The 19,718-nt window shown below is 36.1% G+C and overlaps 1 protein-coding gene and 1 pseudogene across 2 annotated transcripts in view; one reads left to right on the plus strand and one right to left on the minus strand.

The window, feature by feature from the left end:
• HAT1 (histone acetyltransferase 1) overlaps positions 1-19,718 on the plus strand; it is a 45,708-nt gene that overhangs the window by 19,764 nt on the left and 6,226 nt on the right. For both annotated transcript variants that reach the window (XM_037151291.2, XM_037151290.2), the window contains exons 5-10: positions 2,432-2,611; positions 2,887-3,008; positions 3,509-3,613; positions 3,939-4,045; positions 9,409-9,560; positions 14,423-14,539. In XM_037151291.2, coding sequence (XP_037007186.1) covers positions 2,432-2,611; positions 2,887-3,008; positions 3,509-3,613; positions 3,939-4,045; positions 9,409-9,560; positions 14,423-14,539 — 783 coding nt within the window. The remainder of the gene's footprint in view (positions 1-2,431; positions 2,612-2,886; positions 3,009-3,508; positions 3,614-3,938; positions 4,046-9,408; positions 9,561-14,422; positions 14,540-19,718) is intronic.
• On the minus strand, positions 11,409-14,067 carry LOC119053644 (protein YIPF5-like; annotated as a pseudogene).

A 19,718-nucleotide genomic window follows, 5' to 3' on the forward strand; every position in this document is an offset into this window, starting at 1 on the left:
TTTCCCAAGGCAGAATTTATTTAGTAGAGAAATATAAACATTTTTCCTTTAGTGAACTGAAGTTCCAAATTCTAGGTTTGAAAAGCTATTTGGCTTTATGTTATGTATTTTAGGAAATATATCAGATACACAGGGTGGAGCAAAAGCAGGTTTACAGTTGTGAGTACATGAAGCACAGTTTATTCTTGCATTATTATTTATTAATTACTGAATTCTTTTCCATACAAACAGCTACCTGTAAGCCTACTTTTGTCCTATCCTGTACGTTTTCTCTAATTTATTACAAGTAACAAATTCCTTATTTTTAAACTTAGTCTTTTATTCCCCATGAAAGTTATTAAAGTGTAAACTTGCCTAGAGCAAAATATTTATTTGAGGATATTTATTACAATAAATAAGTATCCTTTGAAAGCTGCAAGTTAAACATTAACTCTCTTCCAACTTTGTTGGGCTCAAATCTTTGTGTTGCTGTGTCTTCCACGAGAACTGCTACTTGGAAATTAAGAGTGTCTAAGAAATCTTTGAAGTACATTTGGTACAAAATATGTGAAGTTATTTGATCATGCTTTGCATTGCCTTGTTGAGAAGACAAGGACATAGGGAAAGTTTTTTAAAAGTTAAGATTATATAGATTATAAATGCCTTGAAGTGTTTTTAACTGGTAGATTCTAAACATCTTTATTTAAGTAGTGTTACTTTCTTAAAACTTGAACTAAAATTACACTACTTTACCCATCACTACCTTGGATTTTAATTGCCACACAACAGACCTATTAAAACTGTTCCTTTTCATTACAATTTCCTCTTGTAATTATTGAAATTGTACAGATTGTATAAAATATGCTTAAGATGATCTCTTCACATTAGATAGCAGTTTCAAGGAGAAACATTTACCAAATAGTACTTTTAAAATAAAAATAATCCTATCAGCTGCAGTTTTTCTGATCTTGCATGTGAATGGATTGCAAGGACTGCTGTACATATTAAAAATAAGCCATTGGACAAAATGTTGAAGAGCTATATTTTAAATAGTAACTCTCTTTCTTATAGCTATAAACAACTTATATATAAATGTTGATGGTACCAAAGCCCTGAAAATAAAACTTGTTTGTGATAGACTCCATCCTCGATTCTGTATCTTAAAATGTAACTGAATGATAATAAAGTGCTATTCATCTGCAGGTGCATTGCTTCTACTTAGTTAAAAGATGGTTGAAAGGACAGGAATTAGTAGCATGTTGTATTAGCCTTTTGTAGTGTATTTTGTCCTAAGCATCTTAATTTCCCTGTTTTGAATGCTAAGTAGCAAGGGTCTTGGTTTAGAACTAACACCCATCACGCATGTAAACGGTATGAAAGAGCTGCTTAGTAAGTTAACACAAAGTGTTCTTGTGTCAGTCCTTGTGGAAATAGATACAATACAAACATTACAGCTGAACTCACGGCAAACTCCATTAAGTAAAAACCTGGCCTCATTGTTCAGGAAAAAGTTTGAATAGATTGCAAGCTCATTTTGTTGAATGTAATGTCAGGCTTTTAGGGACTGTATTGAGGGATAAGGTTTTGTTAAGTTGAGACCAATTCATTAAGTTTTATTGCCTGGTGAGAAGCAGTAATACTTTATTGTAAGACTTCATCAAATATTCATGGTTAAAGAGAAGTAGTAAATGTATTCAATCAAGTGGTCTTTTGGGGTTTTGAAAAGGATTATGAAGTCTGCTCAGCTGATAGTTTTAACATTCATTGAGGTTGTTTAACAAGGGTAATTTTAATCTGTGAGTTTAATTTTGTTGTCCAGGCTTGTCTCTTTTTACTGTCACAAATCCAAGTCCACAAGAATTATGTTACATTATAGGGACAAGTGGATATTATATCTATTCATACAGTTTATCTGTTTCGTAAGGGGGCATATTTTAAAAATTATCTTAATTTTGAGTTTAGAGTGTGAGGGAGTTTTGACCTGTATGCTTGTTCATTGTGAGGTTGCTATTCCTTTGGTCAGGCTGTAGCGTGATGTCACTACTCCTGGTGATCTCTTCGTGTCTTGGACAACATGGTCTCTTTGATGCACATTAAATAATTAGTCTTTTGTTTTGGTCGATTCAGATTGTTCTGAAGGGATAGAGTCAGCATTTTCTACATGATATCAGAAATTTTAATAGCTCTCATTCTTGCACTTGGTTTGAGGCTACCTGCCCCCTCTTCTTTACTTCTGTGTTATGCTTACGCTCATCTCACGTTTGTGTGGCAGTACCCTGTGCGCATGGAACTCCACCCTTTCCAGTTCACCGCATGTTTACTTCTTTAGTTTAACTGTGGCCTGAAGTTTTGTGATCTTTGTAGGTTTTGTTCAATTCAAAGAAATTAAGCACATTCAACTAAAATTCAATTTTTTATTGTTTTCTTATGTCCCTTAACCTCCATTCCCTAGGCAGATGATGTCGAGGGCAAAATTAGACAAATCATCCCACCTGGATTTTGCACAAACACAAATGATTTTCTTTCTTTGCTGGAAAAAGAAGTTGATTTCAAGCCATTTGGAACCTTACTCCATACATACTCTGTTTTAAGTCCAACAGGAGGAGAAAATTTTACCTTTCAGATATACAAGGTAAAAATAAATCTAAATATTTCTTGGGTGTGAAAGGACTCCACATACTGGAAACCTGTGTGCTATTTTGTTGTTATTTTCAGTAATTTATTCTAACTTTAGGAAACAATTTTTTGTCAGCATTAAAAAACAAAGGTCTACTTTGTATGTGTGTTTGTGTACACATCTTAATCTGAGACTTCTAAACATTTTCCCACAGGATTGTTTTGTGTTCTGCACACTTTCACTTACCTCTGTGATGAGTTTCACCTGACTTTTTCTGGCTTTTTCCCTAGGCTGACATGACATGTAGAGGCTTTCGAGAATATCATGAAAGGCTTCAGACCTTTTTGATGTGGTTTATTGAAACTGCTAGCTTTATTGACGTGGATGATGAAAGATGGCACTACTTTCTAGTGTAAGTACAGTTCTAAAGCAACAGTAGACCTTATTACCTCCACAAAGCCACCATTTTAATTGTGGCAGCCCAATTATTGGGACAGTATAATGATATTTTTCCCAGGAAAGGAAAACTATTGTTTATGAGGCTTGAGTTTTCTTTCATTATGCTTTGGGAGACCTTGAGAATAGAGCTGAATTAAATGCTGTTGTCCGTTAGGCCCCTGAATGTAGGCTTAAACAGTAAAATGAGCTTTGCCTGTGTTTTCTTTTACTTGCCACCTATTCATCTTTATAATAGGCAAGTGCACTGAAGTGATGTAAAGAGGTCTGATTTATCCAAGTTGCTGCACACCAATTAAGTGAATTGTACATTCAGAACATAGCAGGTGTACCCATTGGGTCCTCAAAGAGTAGCTTGCTGACACTGAAAATTCAGTCAGAGAATGGAAAAGAAAATGGACACTGCATGGGAGCGTGACTGTAATTGACCTGCTTGGCTTTCTGTTTTATCTGCAGATTTGAGAAGTATAATAAGGATGGAGCTACACTCTTTGCGACCGTAGGCTACATGACAGTCTATAATTACTATGTGTACCCAGACAAAACCCGGCCACGTGTAAGGTAATTGGCAGTATAACACGTGCCTTGTCTTTTATTTCAGAAGAAGGAACTGCCGAAGTTTCCAATACTTGTTATAATAGTGTTGATTTGTTTAGGAAAAAAATCACCATTATTCATTGGCTATGTACTGACTTATTTCATTGTTTCCTTGGAAACAGTGAAGAAAATTAAGCCAGTGTGGAGTATCTCAGTGATTTCTGGGTTTTTTGACAGTTGATAGGGGAAAAAAGGAACATAGACTTGAAAATGTTTATAATACTCTAGTGATTTGCAATTTTTAAACTGGTCATTTTGTGATATTTTAATTTTAAAATAATTTCTTTAGTCAGATGCTGATACTGACTCCATTTCAAGGTCAAGGCCATGGTGCTCAACTTCTTGAAACAGTTCATAGATACTACATGGCATCTCCTTCTGTTCTTGATATTACGGGTATGTAGAATTTGATTTGTTACTTAAAGAGCCTTTCTGAAAAATCTTTATTGATTGATTTTTTGTGTGTTTTGTGAGAGATAACTATTCTGTTTTAAACAGCTTTGTCCTTGGGTCTTTTTGGAACTGTCTCAGGATGGCTTAAGGTTCCATTTTAAGTCATAAGCTTTTGTGGGATTGGACTGCATCTCTATGTGTGAAGTGTTTATTAAACAAATTGAAGATAATGAACTGAATAAATATTAGGAATTCTTGGTCAGGCATGAATATGCCAGTATGGTATGACTTAATTTGTTCATTTTATTTAGCAAACAGTTGCATTGCTCAGAGACCATGCTCTGATTTTCATGTAGGGGCATAATATTCTAAACCTTACTGAGGAAAAAACGCCAAGGTAAGTAGTTCCAGAATAGAATACACATTTCTTAAAGCTGAGTTTTATATTCCTGAAATGTGTGCTTTCTCAAAAGTAGTTTATAGGGTGAAATGTAGGCTTATTTATTTTAAAAAGATCTTTCAGTGTGAATTAGCCATGGAAGTAATATTATGAAGGGAATGCTTAGAAGAAGGAAAGAGACTCTATTCTTTAATTGGAGAAGTCATCAGCCCTGACCAGTGTGTCTTGGATGGATGTCAATCCAGCAAAGCAAAAGCTGGATGGTTTGATTCCCAGTTCAGGGCACATGCCTAGGTTGTGGGTTTGGTTCCTGGTCAGGATGAATGCAAGAGGCAACCAATCCATGTTTCTCTCACACATTGATATTCCTCACCCTTTCTTTCTCCTTTCCTTCCCCTCTCTCTTTAAAGGAAAAAAAAAAAAAAGAAAGAAAATTAACATTTTTTTTAACAAATCAGCAGTCATCAGGTGAACTGCAACACAATACTCACAAAATGTTAACTTAATAAAAATGCTATTTTTGAATTTTATCAGTTTGTTTAAAGACATCAAAAGATATACTGGATGTGGGACTAAAGAATATAAATAGGGTAGTAGGCAGATTATAGTGTCTTCCTTTTTCATGTAATATAGTGGTTTTGCTTGTCCAGGCTAAATAAAGTTAAAGTTACCCAAAAACAGATTTTGAAGTGATCCTATAGATCAGTAAGTTAGAGGGAAAGCATGTTGTTTTTAAAAGGGAGTTCCATGTTTGTGGAGTTGAATTATATTTTTTCTGACTTTCCTATTACTGTAAAATAGTTTGGAAGCTTCAGAGATAAAGCAGTCATTACTAGAGTTTATATCAAAAGTGTTTTTTGACATCTTCACTAGCTTAGTGACTTGTAAAATTATAGAAACATAATACAAACACTTCTTTTAAGGTAAGCTGAAAATTGTTTAGCTTCTGTTCACTTACAGAGCTTGGATTTTTTTTTGGTGATTTTAATCTGGAGATTTAGAGTTCACATAAGTAGTCTTTGTCTTCTCTAGTGGATAGTGTGTCCGCAGGGCTTGTTTCTGTGAAGCCTTTTAACCACTTTCTTCTGTCTGCCCCAACCAATAAAGTCCTTGATACTTAGGACCAATTAGCAGATAAAGAATTTTATTTCTTAAATCTCAGTGAAGAGTCATCAATAATGGTAGCCTTCATTCATTGCAAACTGAAGTCTTTAAAGAGAAAAGGCTAAATGCTAAACATGCTAAAGGACTTCTGAATTTGAAAACTGGGGTATCAGCCTTTACTTACAGAATGAACATTTCTCAGCATTATAAAATACTCAAAATGCCCTATATCAGCTCTTCTCATTAAGATATTTCTCCTAGGTTCCATACCTACTCCTTTTAAAAAGTAGAATTTTCTACTCTTCAGTCATTTCAATAACCTGTTTCTCCATTATTTTGTAAATTTTTCTTAACTTTGTGGGGTTTTAGCAGGCTTCAGATCTCCCTTTGCAATTCAGGGTATTGTTTGTATTGAGATGGTTTTTGACATAGAGCCAGATATAGTGATCATTAAAACTCACCATTGGTGGCCTATGTTACAGGATACATGGTATTTGTGGTGTAATTGCCACCTGTTTTCTTCTGTTTTTTTTAGCACTTAATTTTAAAACACAATACTAGAAAACAGTTCTGTATATCATGTACCATCTTCCTTTTGAGGATGTCAGTATCTAAAGGTATATAGCATTTGAATACATCTCAGTTGTGTGACTTTATAGATAGAATCAATGATTTGTTTCTTCCAGGATCATGACTTGACAACAGAAACGTTTGCATATGCCTTGTGGGCATACCTAGGAGTAGGAATTACGGAGAATGTGGTAACTATGTTTCACCTTTTGAGGAACTCTACCACATTATTTTCCAAAGTGGCTGTATCATTTTACATGTCCACCAGGAATGTATGAGGTTTCAGTTCTCCGCACCATCATCAATACTTGTTCTCTTTTTTATTCTAGTCATTCTGGTGGACATGAAATGGTCTTTCATTTTATTTTGATTTCATTTTCCTGTGGCTAATGATGTTAAGTGTCTTTTTGTGTCCACTTGTATATCTTCTTGAGAACTGTGTACATGGATCCTTTGCCCATTTTAAAAACTGGGTTGTCTTACTGAATTATAAAAGTTTTTTATATAAGAAGTCTGGATACAAGTCTCATAAATATTACTTGCAAATACTTTTCCCATTGCACAGTTTATCTTTTCATCTTAGTGGTATCATTTGAAGAACAAGAGTTTAAAATATTTATAATAGCCCAATTTATTTATTTTTTTCTTTTTGTTGCTCGTGTTTTTGGTTCTGTTATCTAAGAAACTATTGCCTAACCAGAAGTCTTGAAGATTTACTCCTGTGTTTTCTTCTAAGAGTTCTTGTAGTTTTACCTTTTACATTTAGGCCTATACTCCATTTTGAGTGTGTTTTTGTATATGGTGTGAGGGAAGGGGGTCCAACCTCATTCTTTGGTTTGTGGTGATCCCTTTGTCTGAGAATCACTTGTTAAGAGACTATTCTTTCCTTCATCAAATTGTCTGGACTACGAATGTATGGGTTTATTTTTAACTGTCAATTCAATTCCTTGATCTACATGTCTATCCTTATCCACACCAATTTCATTACTGTTGTACTAAGTTTTGAAATTAAGAAATGTGAGTCTTCTAATTTTGGTTCTTTCTCAAGTTTGTATTAGCTATTCTGGATTCCTTGCATAGCCATATGAATTTTAGGATGAGTTTGTTAATTTCTGAAACAAACAAAAAAGCCAGCTGGGATTTTGAAAGGGATTGCATTGAGTAATTTGTACAGTATTATTGATATTGTAACAATGTTAAGTGTTGTGAGCTATGAATTAGCTCAGATTTTAACATTCTGTGCTTCAAAGCCCTCTACTGATCAGAAAATGAAGGCTTTAGAGAGTGAATTGACTTGTCCAAGATGGGATGCAAACCCATGCTCTCTGATTGTGCAGTATTCTTTTACCCATCATGTTTTGATGTTTTCCTTGTCCACTACTTAGTCTAATGTGAATAACATAGACAAACAAAAAGTAAGATTTATGCTATTCAGATGCAGTGAAAAAAGGATCAGAACCATATTCTCATTTTTCTAAATAAAGCTTTGTTTTTGCATAAGAAAGAATTGTTTTAAATTAAGTGAAAGAAGTATAGCAGACTGTAAAGGCTATTGAATTAAAGTAAGGAAGTTATATAAATTGAGCTTTGGAATCCTAAGAAATCAGAAAATATTCAAAACTGAAATTGATTATCCAAAACAGAATCTCTTGTTTAAACAGCTACTTTAATTGAAAATAAAACTAAATACGTCAGTCAAAAAATTTACATTTGAAAGGAGTCCCTCTAATTTCACAAATAACATATAAGGTCTGTCCAGAAAGCATCCAGCCATGTACTATGAAAAAGATATTTATTGAAGAAGTTACAAGAAACTTCATACATAGGACAATGATGCCTCAGTCCCCTTTAAAGTAGGCACCTTGGGATCTCACACAGTTCTCCCAGCATCTCTTCCAGTGTTCAAATCACTATGCAAAATCCTTTGTTGGAATCACCATCAGCTACCCCATCATATTTTCCTGAACCTCATTGATGGTCTGAAATCTCTTCCCTTTCAAAGATGATTTTAGTTTTGGGAAAGGCCGGAAGTCACAGGGTGCCAAATCTAGGCTATAGGGGGCTGAGTCACTTGGGTGATTTGATGTTTTGCCAAAAAATTCTGCACAAGATGTGATGCATAAGCAGGCATGTTGTCATGATGAAGCTGCCAATCACCAGTAGCCAATAGCTGTGGTCATTTTCGTAATACTGTATCTCTCAAGTGACAGAGAACATTGAGATAGTACTCCTCATTAATTGTTTGGCTTGGAGGCATGTACTCTTGATGGACAACATCTTCCCAGTCAAAAAACAGAGTTAACATGATCTGATCTTACTGTGACTTTGCTGTACCTTCCTCAGGCCTAGAGAACCAGGCAACTTCTATTGGGATAATGGGGCCTTTGTTTCAGGACCCCATAGCGTTAGACCCCCAATTCATCTCCAGTTTAAGACCTTTTTGAGGAAATCTGGTTCATTGGTAGCAGTTTGAATCAAGTCATTGGGAACTGGAGCATGGTATTCCTTCTGCTTTGATAGCAGAAGCTGTGGAGTGAATTTTGCCATGCCACATTTCATGCCAAGATCCTGTGTCAATATCTCAGACTTAGTAGCTTTTGGAATCCCCAGATCACCTTCTAGTTCCTGCATTGTTAGTCACCAACCTGTGGATTGCCGCCTGTGTTTAACATTCTCAGGTATTCTTGTTGCAGGCCTTCCAGAACAAGGATCGCTTTCAACAGATTCTCAACCATCTTTGAAGCATTTGTGCCACACTTTTATTTGCATTGTACTCATTGCATCATCCCCGAAAGCCTTTTGAATCATTCAAATACTTTCTGCAGAGGAATGTTCAAGCTTAATGCAAAATTTCATGCAGATTCATTGCTCTACTTGCTCAATCATTTTGAATGCAACCACCACACAGTACACATACATGCTCACTTAACAGTGTCTACTGCCCCCACTGACTAGTACAGTGAAGTCATCATTGTTCACACATGTGCATTCCAATCCACTCTCCTTGGCTGCCAGGTTACACATTTGTCATGCAAACTGTTCTGATTATGCTAACAACAGCTGAACATTTTCTGGACAGACCTCAGATGTCTTTGCAAAAAGGATTGCACCTAAAACTTTATTTGGCGAAGTTAATAGTATTCGATTTGTAAGGGATAATCCTTTCTCATTGTAACTTTTGTAAAATTGTTTTAAGAAAATTTGCCTTTCTAGCCTAGCATGTGTATTGAGATTACAAGTGGTAAAAAATACTGTGTTGGGTAAAGGAAGTTATTTTGCTTTATTTCTTTAGCGGAAGATCCATCCAAAAGCTATGTGAAATTAAGAGACTTTGTACTTGTGAAGCTTTGTCAAGATTTGCCTTGCTTTTCCCGGGAAAAGTTAATGCAAGGATTCAATGAAGATATGGCAATAGAGGCACAACAGAAGTTCAAAATAAATAAGGTATTTAAGTACATAACTTAAATATTGCAAATACATTAAGAATACATGTGTGGGAAATAATAATTAAAAATACAGGCTGTGAAGCCAGATTGCCTCAGTTCAGATCTGGCTATACCACTTGCTCTGTGACTTAGGGCAATTTAGTTTACCTCCTGTGCCTCAATTTCCTCATTAATGAAATGGGAAGATAATTGATATTAAGTGTAACATGCAGAACACAGATGGGTAGTAGGATTTAATTTTGCTTTTTAAGAAAATCTTTCTCAAAACTGGTAAAGTAGATAATATTCCCGGAGACAGTGGTATTGGCAGGGAGAAGGGTTGAAATAAAACACTTAACTTTCACTTTATATTTACTTCACCTGTAAAGTAGTAAATGCCTTTTATTAAAGTTTATTTTATTTTTAGAGGGGAAAGGAGGGAGAAGGAGGGAAAAATCAATGTGTGGTTTCCTCTTGTGTGCCACCTACTGGGGAACTGGCCCACAACCCAGGTATGTGCCCTGACTGGGAATTGAACTGGCAACCCTGTGGTTTGCAGGCTGGCGCTCAGTCCACTGAGCCACACTGGCCAGGACTACAGTACTAATATCTTAAGATAGGTAAAGAAAAATTAGCTTGGGAGTTGAGAGGAGGGAATTGATTGTTTTTACATAAACAATGGAATTAAGAATATTTCAGGTTTGTGTTGGGTAGGATTTAGATAATGAAAGTATGTGGAATGAAGAGTTTCCCATAATACAAACTAACATTTGATACTATTGAGCTACCCTCCCTTGTCTTCTAAGGCACTACAGTTCCTGATTTTCTACTTAACCACTGTGATCTTTTTTAATTGGAAAAATTTTAATTAATAAGCATCAAATGCACTTTACATTACAACTGCAATATTGAAACTGTGACATTTTAAGTATTTTTAAAAAGATTTTATTTACTTATTTTTAGAGAGGGAAGGGGAGGAAGAAAGGGAGAGAAATATCAGTGTGTGGTTGCCTCTTTCGTGTTCCCTACTCAGGACCCAGCCCACAACCCAGGCATGTGCCCTGACTGGGAATTGAACTGGTGACCTTTTGCTTTGCAGTCCAGTGCTCCATTCACTGAGCCACACCAGTCAGGGCACATTTTAAATACTTTTTTCAAAAAAGGTTAGTCATTTTCTTTTTCCTGGGAAACATGAAGATCCAGCTATGAGCATTAATGTGGCCAGTGTAGGTCATTATGGTTTAGTTAATGCTAATATCTAAACAGGTGTTAACGTTTCACATCGACAATAAAGCAGACTGAATTTTTCCATCCTTGAATTTTAGCAAAAATTCCCTGAGGTAATTTAAAGGAATGTCAAATTTTTGAGGTGCAAACTCCTAAACTCCACATTAGGATCTCATTTTTGTTTGAAGTGCCTCTGAGTTGAGAATGTAGGTGATTTATCTTTCCTAATCCTTGGGAAAGTATTTCTGCAGTAAGTCTTGGGTCTTCTTTACAGTTGACTGGGTTGTTTTTAGGGAAGATTACCAGCTCTGCGGTTAGTTTCCCACAGTTGATAAAAATCTATCAAAAACATCATATAATTTAAGGAAAAGGTTGTTGTTTAAAGGCTGCAGAAATAGGAAAGAAGTAACACTTTCATCTGTATAAGCACAAATACTTAAAGCTAATCATACTGCAAGTAAATCTAATATAAAATGTTCTATAAAAACAAACAAAAAATACGTGCTTACTTCCATTGCTCCAATAGTCAAACATTAGACCTGCATGAGAATTGCATGGTAGCAGTTTGCTGGTTCATTCTGAGTTCGAAGTCCTTTTTGTGTAATTTTGGTCCAATGTTCACATCCCAGAGAAATTCGGTTCAAAAATTGAAATTAAGGCAAAAGACTCCATATAATAAAGCATAAGGATATGCTACTAATCGTTGCTATTCTTCCTTGGCTCATGCAGAAATGAAAATTTTGGAAGCAGAAAAAATATACCATCCAATAATTCTAGCAGTGAGAATGATACCTACCATTTCTTGCAAACAAAATATCACTAAAAGCTGGAAAATAGGGTCATGGGAAGAAGACAATATCCAAGGACACTTGCCACACAACCAAGTGAAACACCTGTCATACTGGTTAAGTTTAATAAACAAAATATTCCTGGACAACCAATTGCACTAATCCCAATACATGGGCAAACTGGATTTTGCTAGCCAGTAACAGCATGGTTCCAAAGGCAGAATGTAAAACCATGGGTCTTGCCAGATTAGTCACATTCATGATGCTGCCATCTGCTACATTATTATTGTTGTCGTTATTATTACTGATTTTAGAGAGAAACATTGATTTGTTGTTCCACTTACTAATGCATTTATTGGTTGATTCTTTTTTTTTTTTAAATATAAATTTTATTTAGTTACTTTTCTATTGGTTGATTCTTGAATGTGCCCTGACTAGGGACTGAACCTACAATCTTGGCATATTAAGACAATGCTCTAACCAACTGAAGTACCTGGCCAGGGCCATCTGCTACTTTTAATGGATGTAACATTGTTACTGGTTTTTCCAGATGTGGTCAAAATTGATACCCAGTTCTTCTAATAATGGTGGCTCATCCTCAAAGTTGTTTTCATAGAATGGCTGAGGTATAGTTGGAATATATGCCTGAGTGGGCTGGAAAATCTGTCCGGTGTGTGGCTGTTGTGGCTACATCATGTCTAGAGGGACAGATTGGCTTGATGCATGTAGTCATATCCAACATACTGTTTACTGTACGGTCGTCCACTTCCTCCCCAGTTAGAGGACTGCTGTGATTGGTAATCAGTGTTGTAACTTGGTAGAAATTCATGTTTTAGTTGTCAGAGTGTGACACTGAAAATGATCAGCCTCAGTGAAAATGATCAGCCTCAGAGGTGGTAGGGGCAGTAATTCCAGTAGCACCAGATAATCCTGGAACTCCCTGATCATCTATTTTGAGATACTTTCACTAGCTTCTACTCTTCTGTATGCTTCCTAAATATAAGTTCTTTATTCAGTTCTCATTCCTTTCATTCTGCTTTTTCTGCCTAGGAGATCTCATCTAAATCCTCAATCCATAGTTTCCTCCTGAGCTCCAAAACTATGCCAAAAGTTTCCTGATCACTGACCCAAACAGCTTAATATGAACTCAAACTTTCTATCTTCACCTGCATTAAAACACTGTAATGGCTTCCTGGCTTTAGATAAAATATGTTTTAGAAATAACTGTTATCTCCAGACTGTTTTAAACCTTTATTAATGAGAATAACTCATCTTTTTATTTACTTATTTAATCCTTATCTGAGGATATACTTATTGATTTTAGGAAAAGAGGGAGGGAGGAAGAGAACATTGATATGAGAGGGAAACAGTTGATTGGTTCCCTCTCCTAGCACCCCAACCAGGGATCAAAATCACAACCTTTTGGTGTATGGGATGATGCTCTAACCAACTAAGCCACCTGGCCAGGACATAATAACTCAGATTGTAAAGGAAAAGGAATATGAACATATTTTTTTTAATCTTTCTTTTTGGAGCCCATCATAATCATGGCCCTGCTGCCTACCTTGCCAGCCTCAGCTCACTACCACTTTCCTACATGCTCTGGCTTTACTGAACCTCTTGCTATTTCCCAGCTATGCTGCATCTTCTTCCTTTTCTGTTCCTTTACATATGTGTACTATTCCCTTTGTAACCCCTTCTCCTGTTCCTCCATCTTTCCCTAGCCAGATAGTACTCATTTTTCAGGCTCAGCCCAGGTGTCCCTTTCAAGACAGTTCAAATATCATCTTCCCAGCCTACCTATACCCAGTCTCTCTCCCACCCCCAATAAATATGTAAGTGAAACAACACAAAAACAACTGTGGGCTACTCCTTTGGCTTCAGGGATACAAGCTTCCTAATTCTAGTATTTCTCTGTCCTCTGCCTGCCCTTTAACTGTCACTGCACTATAGGGTTTGACCTCTCCCTTTTTCGTTGTGTGTGCTTTCCCTGGATGATCTTAATCAGGCTTACAATTTTAACTCTTGCCTGTGTACTGATACTGCTTAAGTGCACACCTTTAGACTAGAATTCTTTTCAGATATATGTTCTTCTGCCTTGTAAATCTCTTACTGTGAAAATTCACTGCCATTCCACACCCTCCTCCATAGCCAATCCTTCCTCTTCTGTATTTTTAGAATCCTTGTTCCTTTAGTATTTTTACTTGTGTTGTCTCAGTTCACGCCCTCATTATTTCTTGCCTTATTTAATAGTGCAGCTTCCTAATTGGTCTGCCTGTTTTTCTTTTTGCTACCATTTCTATGTAGCTGAGAGAATGCTTTACTTAAAACTTAAATTTGCACACTTTGCTCACTTCCCCGTTTCTGTCATCTACTAGAGAAGAGCCCGGCTCTTTAGCACAGTATGTAAGGCTCTGTGCTCTTGCTCCAACCTCATTCTACTTCCACACCTTGCTTTTCATTTTGTGCTCCAGCACTGTCCAGCTCTTTCTGTTTTGCAGGTGTGCACATGCGTGTGTGTGCATACACACACTGTGCCCTCCTTTCTGGAATGGCATGCTCCCTTCAAGATTTAGCTCACGATTCCCCCAGGAATCCTTTTCTAACATTTCTCCCATTCCCAGGTTATGTGACCATAATACCTTATGCATATTCCTGTCATTAAATTAATTATACCTCAACAATTTGTGTTACCCAGTAGACCGCTACCTCCTTGAAGGCAGAGACTTGTCTTTTATTGCTTTTGATCTGGTACCTGGCACAGTTCCTGGACCATAACATATAGTCAGTAGATCCTGTGTTCTTTTGGGAAAGTGTCACTATTTGTACTATAAAAAGTTTATCAATTTTTTGTTTTGTTTATTAGCAACATGCTAGACGGGTTTATGAAATTCTTCGACTACTGGTAACTGACATGAGTGATGCTGAACAATACAGAAGCTACAGACTGGATATTAAAAGAAGACTAATTAGCCCATACAAGGTAGGACTTTCAAGAGTCTTAACTGTTATATTTTTGTCCCTGTTTCAGATGGAAAAGAAAGTCTAGCAAATACCAGTGTCTGGGAAAATCCAAATCATTTTGCTAAATTAAGTTTTACAAAAGGGAAAATATTCCTCCAATTAGAAGAATTCTGTCATAATTTTCCAGTGTAAGCTGTAAATCTCCTTTCATTCACTTAAAAACTAACCCCAAGGGCAGTCTACCCATGGTTGTTTTTTTTCTTCGATTTGTATGCATCTTTTTAAAAATGTTCAGACTCTTCCCTAATAAATTATCTTTAGTTTTTTCTAAGTCTCTTGTCTTCCTATTTATCATATACAAGAGAGGACCCTCCAAAAAAATGAATTCTCTTCTGGATGGCCGGCCCCTTGTAGTACAGGCTTCAGCTACTAAATGAGTATTCTAGGAACCAATCCATATCAGTGTACTAGCTGGCATTGTTGTGAGAGGCTGCATTCGGTTTCCGTGCATTTTTTCTAAAGACTCTTAGAACGTGTTTGTCCATTTTAAGATGGGTGATTTACAAGTGCACCTGCCCGCACCGTGGTGAGTGTTCAGTAGTCTTTGACCAAAAACAGCAGGAATCCCATGCCTGCCTCTGTGCCCTACCCTCTTTATTCACCTGATCTCAACCCAAGCAACTTTTTTGTTTCCCTGGATGAAAAAATTCCTCAAAGAAAAATGTTTTGCTGATGTGGAAGAGGTGAAACAAAAAATGACATCAAAATCAACAAGTTCAGAAACTGTTTTGAGCTCTGAAGTTTAAACATGTAAGAATAAATACACAATTTTTTATAAACAAATTCCAGGGTTTTTTTGGGTCCTTCCTCGTGTATTTTGTTTGCCTTCCTATATGTATAGTCTTTGTACCATTTATAACTCTATACTGTACCCCAGCTGAACTTGCAACTTAGTATTATTTATTCTTTTTTTCAAACATTCTTTCATCTTGCTCCTTTCTTTTTTTTTTTTTTGTCATCTCCAGTATTTTCCTCTTACTCAAATATTTCCCCTCCTAAATCAGGTTTGGCCATTATTAAGGTAGCTATTATCTATGCCAACTTGTGTGAATGAGGGTTTTTTCTTTTTTTAATTTTTATTTTTGTTTATTTTTAGAGAGAGGGAAAGGGAAGGAGAAAGGGAGATAAACATCAGTGTGTGAGAGATACATTGATCTATTGCCTCTGGCACACCCCCAACTGGGGGCCTGGTCCGCAACCCAGGCCTGTGCCCCGACTGGAAATAGAACCAGGGACTCCTTAGTTTGTAGGCTGGCACTCAATCCACTGAGCCACATAAGCCAGGGATTTGGGGTTGGTTTTTTTTTTAAGATTTTATTTATTTATTTTTAGAGAGAGAAGAAGGGTGGGAGAAAGAAAGGGAGAGAAAGATTGATGTGTGATTGGTTGGCTCACATGCCCCCAACTGGTGACCTGGCCTGCAACCCAGGTATTTGCCCTGACTGGGAATCAAACCAGTGACCATTTTTTGATGTGCAGTCTGGTGCTCAATCCACTGAACCACACCAGGCAGGGCAGGGGATTTCTTAATAGTCGTAGCAGAGCAGTAAGCTGATTAGGGAGGGAGAATATTTGTTAATTTAGTGAACAAATAATTATTGAGCACCTGCCATGTGGTTGCTGCTTTTATGTACACTATACCTACAAGCTTATGTAGCACAAGAACTGAGACATAAATGACAAATTTGAATGTCTTAATATTTAAGTAGAAAGTTAATTTTAAATAACTAATGAGTAATAAGTCAAGTAAACTTAGTTTTGATTTTTCTACATTAATTCAAGTTCTGTTCTGCTTTATGGAGCTAATATTTTGAATGTTGAATGTTGATGGTGTGTCGGGTAACACTATTCCTTACTGAATCCCAACTGTTCTCTTTTATAGCATCATGTTACTCTTCAGTGCAACTGTATTTCCTAATTTGTCATTTAATTCTGTTCAAACATATCACATTTTGAATATAAAAATGTAAAAATAACTTACAAAATAATCATTGCATCTTGAATTCATATATATATGTAGTTCTTCATAGAGTCATTTTATAAGCATTTCAGTAGATTAATTTTTTATATTATGATCTTCATATAACAGGTCATGATAAATTATAATGGTCTCTCCTCCCAAAAATTTCTGAAGTAGCATTTTATTCTTTGATGTTAATCTCTTCAGAAGTATCAGAATATTGGTAGAAATAGTATTTTCCAAAGGTTTTGATCTTTAAATAATAATAAATTTTTGGCTAGAAGTTTTCTTTATGATGAAATTTGGGTATAATTAGATGTTATTGTGACAACATTTAAGAGTTAAAACTGTTTTTAGGCCCTGGCTGGTATAGCTCAGTGGATTGAGCACTGGCCTGTGAACCACACGATCACGGTTTGATTCCCAGTCAGGTCACAGGCCTGGGTTGCAGGCCAGTTCCCAGCAGGGGACTCACAAGAGGCAACCATACATTGATATTTCTCTCCTTCCCTTCCCCTCTAAAGATAAATAAATAAAAACTTTTAAAAAACTGTTTTTTAGTAGTAAAATAATTTATTGAATTAAATACCTGAGATATTTATGTGACATTTTACATAGGCAGACTAAGAAATGGTGGATGATGAATTCTGAGTGTAAATAGTATTCACAAAGTTATGCCAAATAATGGGAACTTTTAGAGTTCATAGAAGAAGTATTTTCTACTCTAAAGAATGATGATGACTTTTTATATTAAGCATCCCCACCTATCCAGCAACTTCATCTACCTGAAATACAGTAAAAAACTGGTTATTAAACTCTTCAGATTCTTTACAGCCAAAATAGTTAACACTGTCCTTTCACTAAAGTTCCTACGCAGTTACAAATTCTTTAGATTCTTGTTCAAACCCTACTTATAGAAAAGTACTTTTGAATAAATTTAGTTATTTAGTAATTTTACCCCATTGGGAAAACCAAGAAAGCCTGAGGGTCCCCCTCCGCCCTCTGGTTTGAAGGCCACAATGTTTATGGTAGGAAACCTCCCATGAACTGTGGGGACGCCTAGAAACTGAGTTTGGTGTCCTGGAGGCATGGGGGGCGGGTAAGATTTCCTTGTTGAATGTGTGCAGATGATTTTCTCCAGTTTGTCATTCCAAGCTGATGTTCATGTACTTTGTTATCACAGAATTTTCAAATGCAGAATTACATTTAAGGATGAAGTAAAATTGCCAACTATTGAATGTGGTTTAGATTTTTTTTTAGGTCCTCTAAAATGTATGCCTGCCTAATGGAGAAAGTTTGGAGTGTAAATTTACATTTTTACTTTAATGTATTGTATGAAAAGAAATTATAATTTTGATTGTAAGTTAGTACTGAGGTATGAAATTATTTATTTATTGATAATAAAATTCATTGATTATGTGCTAACTTTATTTCAGAGATCAAGTTTACATATCAGCTTAATTACACTATCCAGCTAAAAAAATTTAAATAGACATTAGACGTATTTGTACCTACTTTAAAAGTTCTTTAAACAATGTAATTCATTTGGATCTGTGCCAAGAAGATATAAAAATAACCCGTATTAACTAGAATCATTTTTTAAAGTACACAGAAACACCTCCCATCTTTAGAGCAGAAATAATTTTCAGGTGTTCAAGAAAAGGTGCATTTGAACAGTTTAATCAAAAAAAGGAAAAACTGGTGCAGCTGCTTGGTTTTAGCATTAAACCTTTTATATTGTTTCATAGGCATATTTTAATTCTTAATTAGTTTACAAACATAAAATTTAGAATCAGTGTTATTTTTATTTTTTTTTAATTTATTTATTTTTCAAGTACAGTTTTTTGTCTATTTTTCCCATCCCAGCCTCCCCTGCCCCTTGCTCCCCACCTCCCTCCCATTTCCTCCCCCCCCTTAGTTCTCGTCCCTGTGTCCTTCCTATTTGTTCCTCCAAATCCCTCCCCCTTTTTCCCCTTAACTTCCCTTCCTTCTCCCCTCTTGTCACTATCCCCTTGTTCTCTATTTCAGTGTCTTTGTTTTTTGGGGGTTTTTTTTTTCTGCTTACTTGTTTGTTTTGTTGTTTAGCTTCCTGTTAAAGGTGAGATCATATGGTATTTGTCTTTCAGCACCTGGCCTATTTCACTCAGCATAATGCTTTCCAGTTCCATCCATGTTGTTGCAAAGGGTAGTAGCTCCTTCTTTCTCTCTGCAGCATAGAATTCCATTGTGTATATGTACCACAATTTTTGGATCCATTCATTTACTGATGGGCACCTAGGTTGCTTCCAACTCTTGGCTATTGTAAATTGTGCTGCTATGAACATTGTGGTGCATAGGTTCTTTGATATTGATGTTTTAGGATTCTTAGGATATAATCCTAGCAGTGGAATTGCTGGGTCAAAAGGCAGGTCGATTTTTATTTTTCTGAGAAAAATCCATACTGTTTTCCATAATGGTTGTACCAGTCTGCACTCCCACCAACAGTGAACTAAGGACCCCGTTTCCCCACACCCCCTCCAACATTTGTTGTTTGTTGCTTTGTTTATGATAGCCATCCTGACTGGTGTAAAGTGGTATCTCATTGTGGTTTTAATTTGCATCTCTCTGATAGCTAACGATATTGAGCATTTCTTCATGTGTCTCTGAATGTTCTGTATGTCCTCCTTGGAGAAGTGTTTGTTCAAGTCCTTTTCCCATTTTCTAATTGGGTTGGGTGTCTTCTTAGAGTGGAGTCGTGTAAGTTCTTTGTATATTTTAGAGATTAAACCTTTGTCTGAGGTATCATTGGCAAATATGTTTTCCCATACAGTTGGTTGTCTTGCTAATTTAATACTGTTTTCTTTAGCCATGCAGAAGCTTTTTATTTTGATGAGATCCCATTTGTTTATTCTTTCCTTTACATTCCTTGCTCTAGGGGACATATCATTAAAGAAGTTGCTGCGTGAAATATCTGAGATTTTCTTGCCAATGTTCTCCTCTAGGACTTTAATGGTGTTATGACTTACATTTAAGTCTTTTATCCACCTTGAATTTATTTTGGTGTATGGTGTAAGTCTGTGCTCAAGTTTCATTTTTTTGCATGTAGCTGTCCAGTTCTCCCAACACCATTTGTTGAAGAGGCTATCTTTACTCCATTTTATGTTACTGCCCCCTTTGTCAAATATTAATTGACTGTAGA

The sequence above is a fragment of the Artibeus jamaicensis genome, unplaced genomic scaffold, assembly GCF_021234435.1.
Source record: "Artibeus jamaicensis isolate MK-2021 breed Jamaican fruit bat unplaced genomic scaffold, CSHL_Jam_final contig_391, whole genome shotgun sequence".
Lineage (NCBI taxonomy): Eukaryota > Metazoa > Chordata > Mammalia > Chiroptera > Phyllostomidae > Artibeus > Artibeus jamaicensis.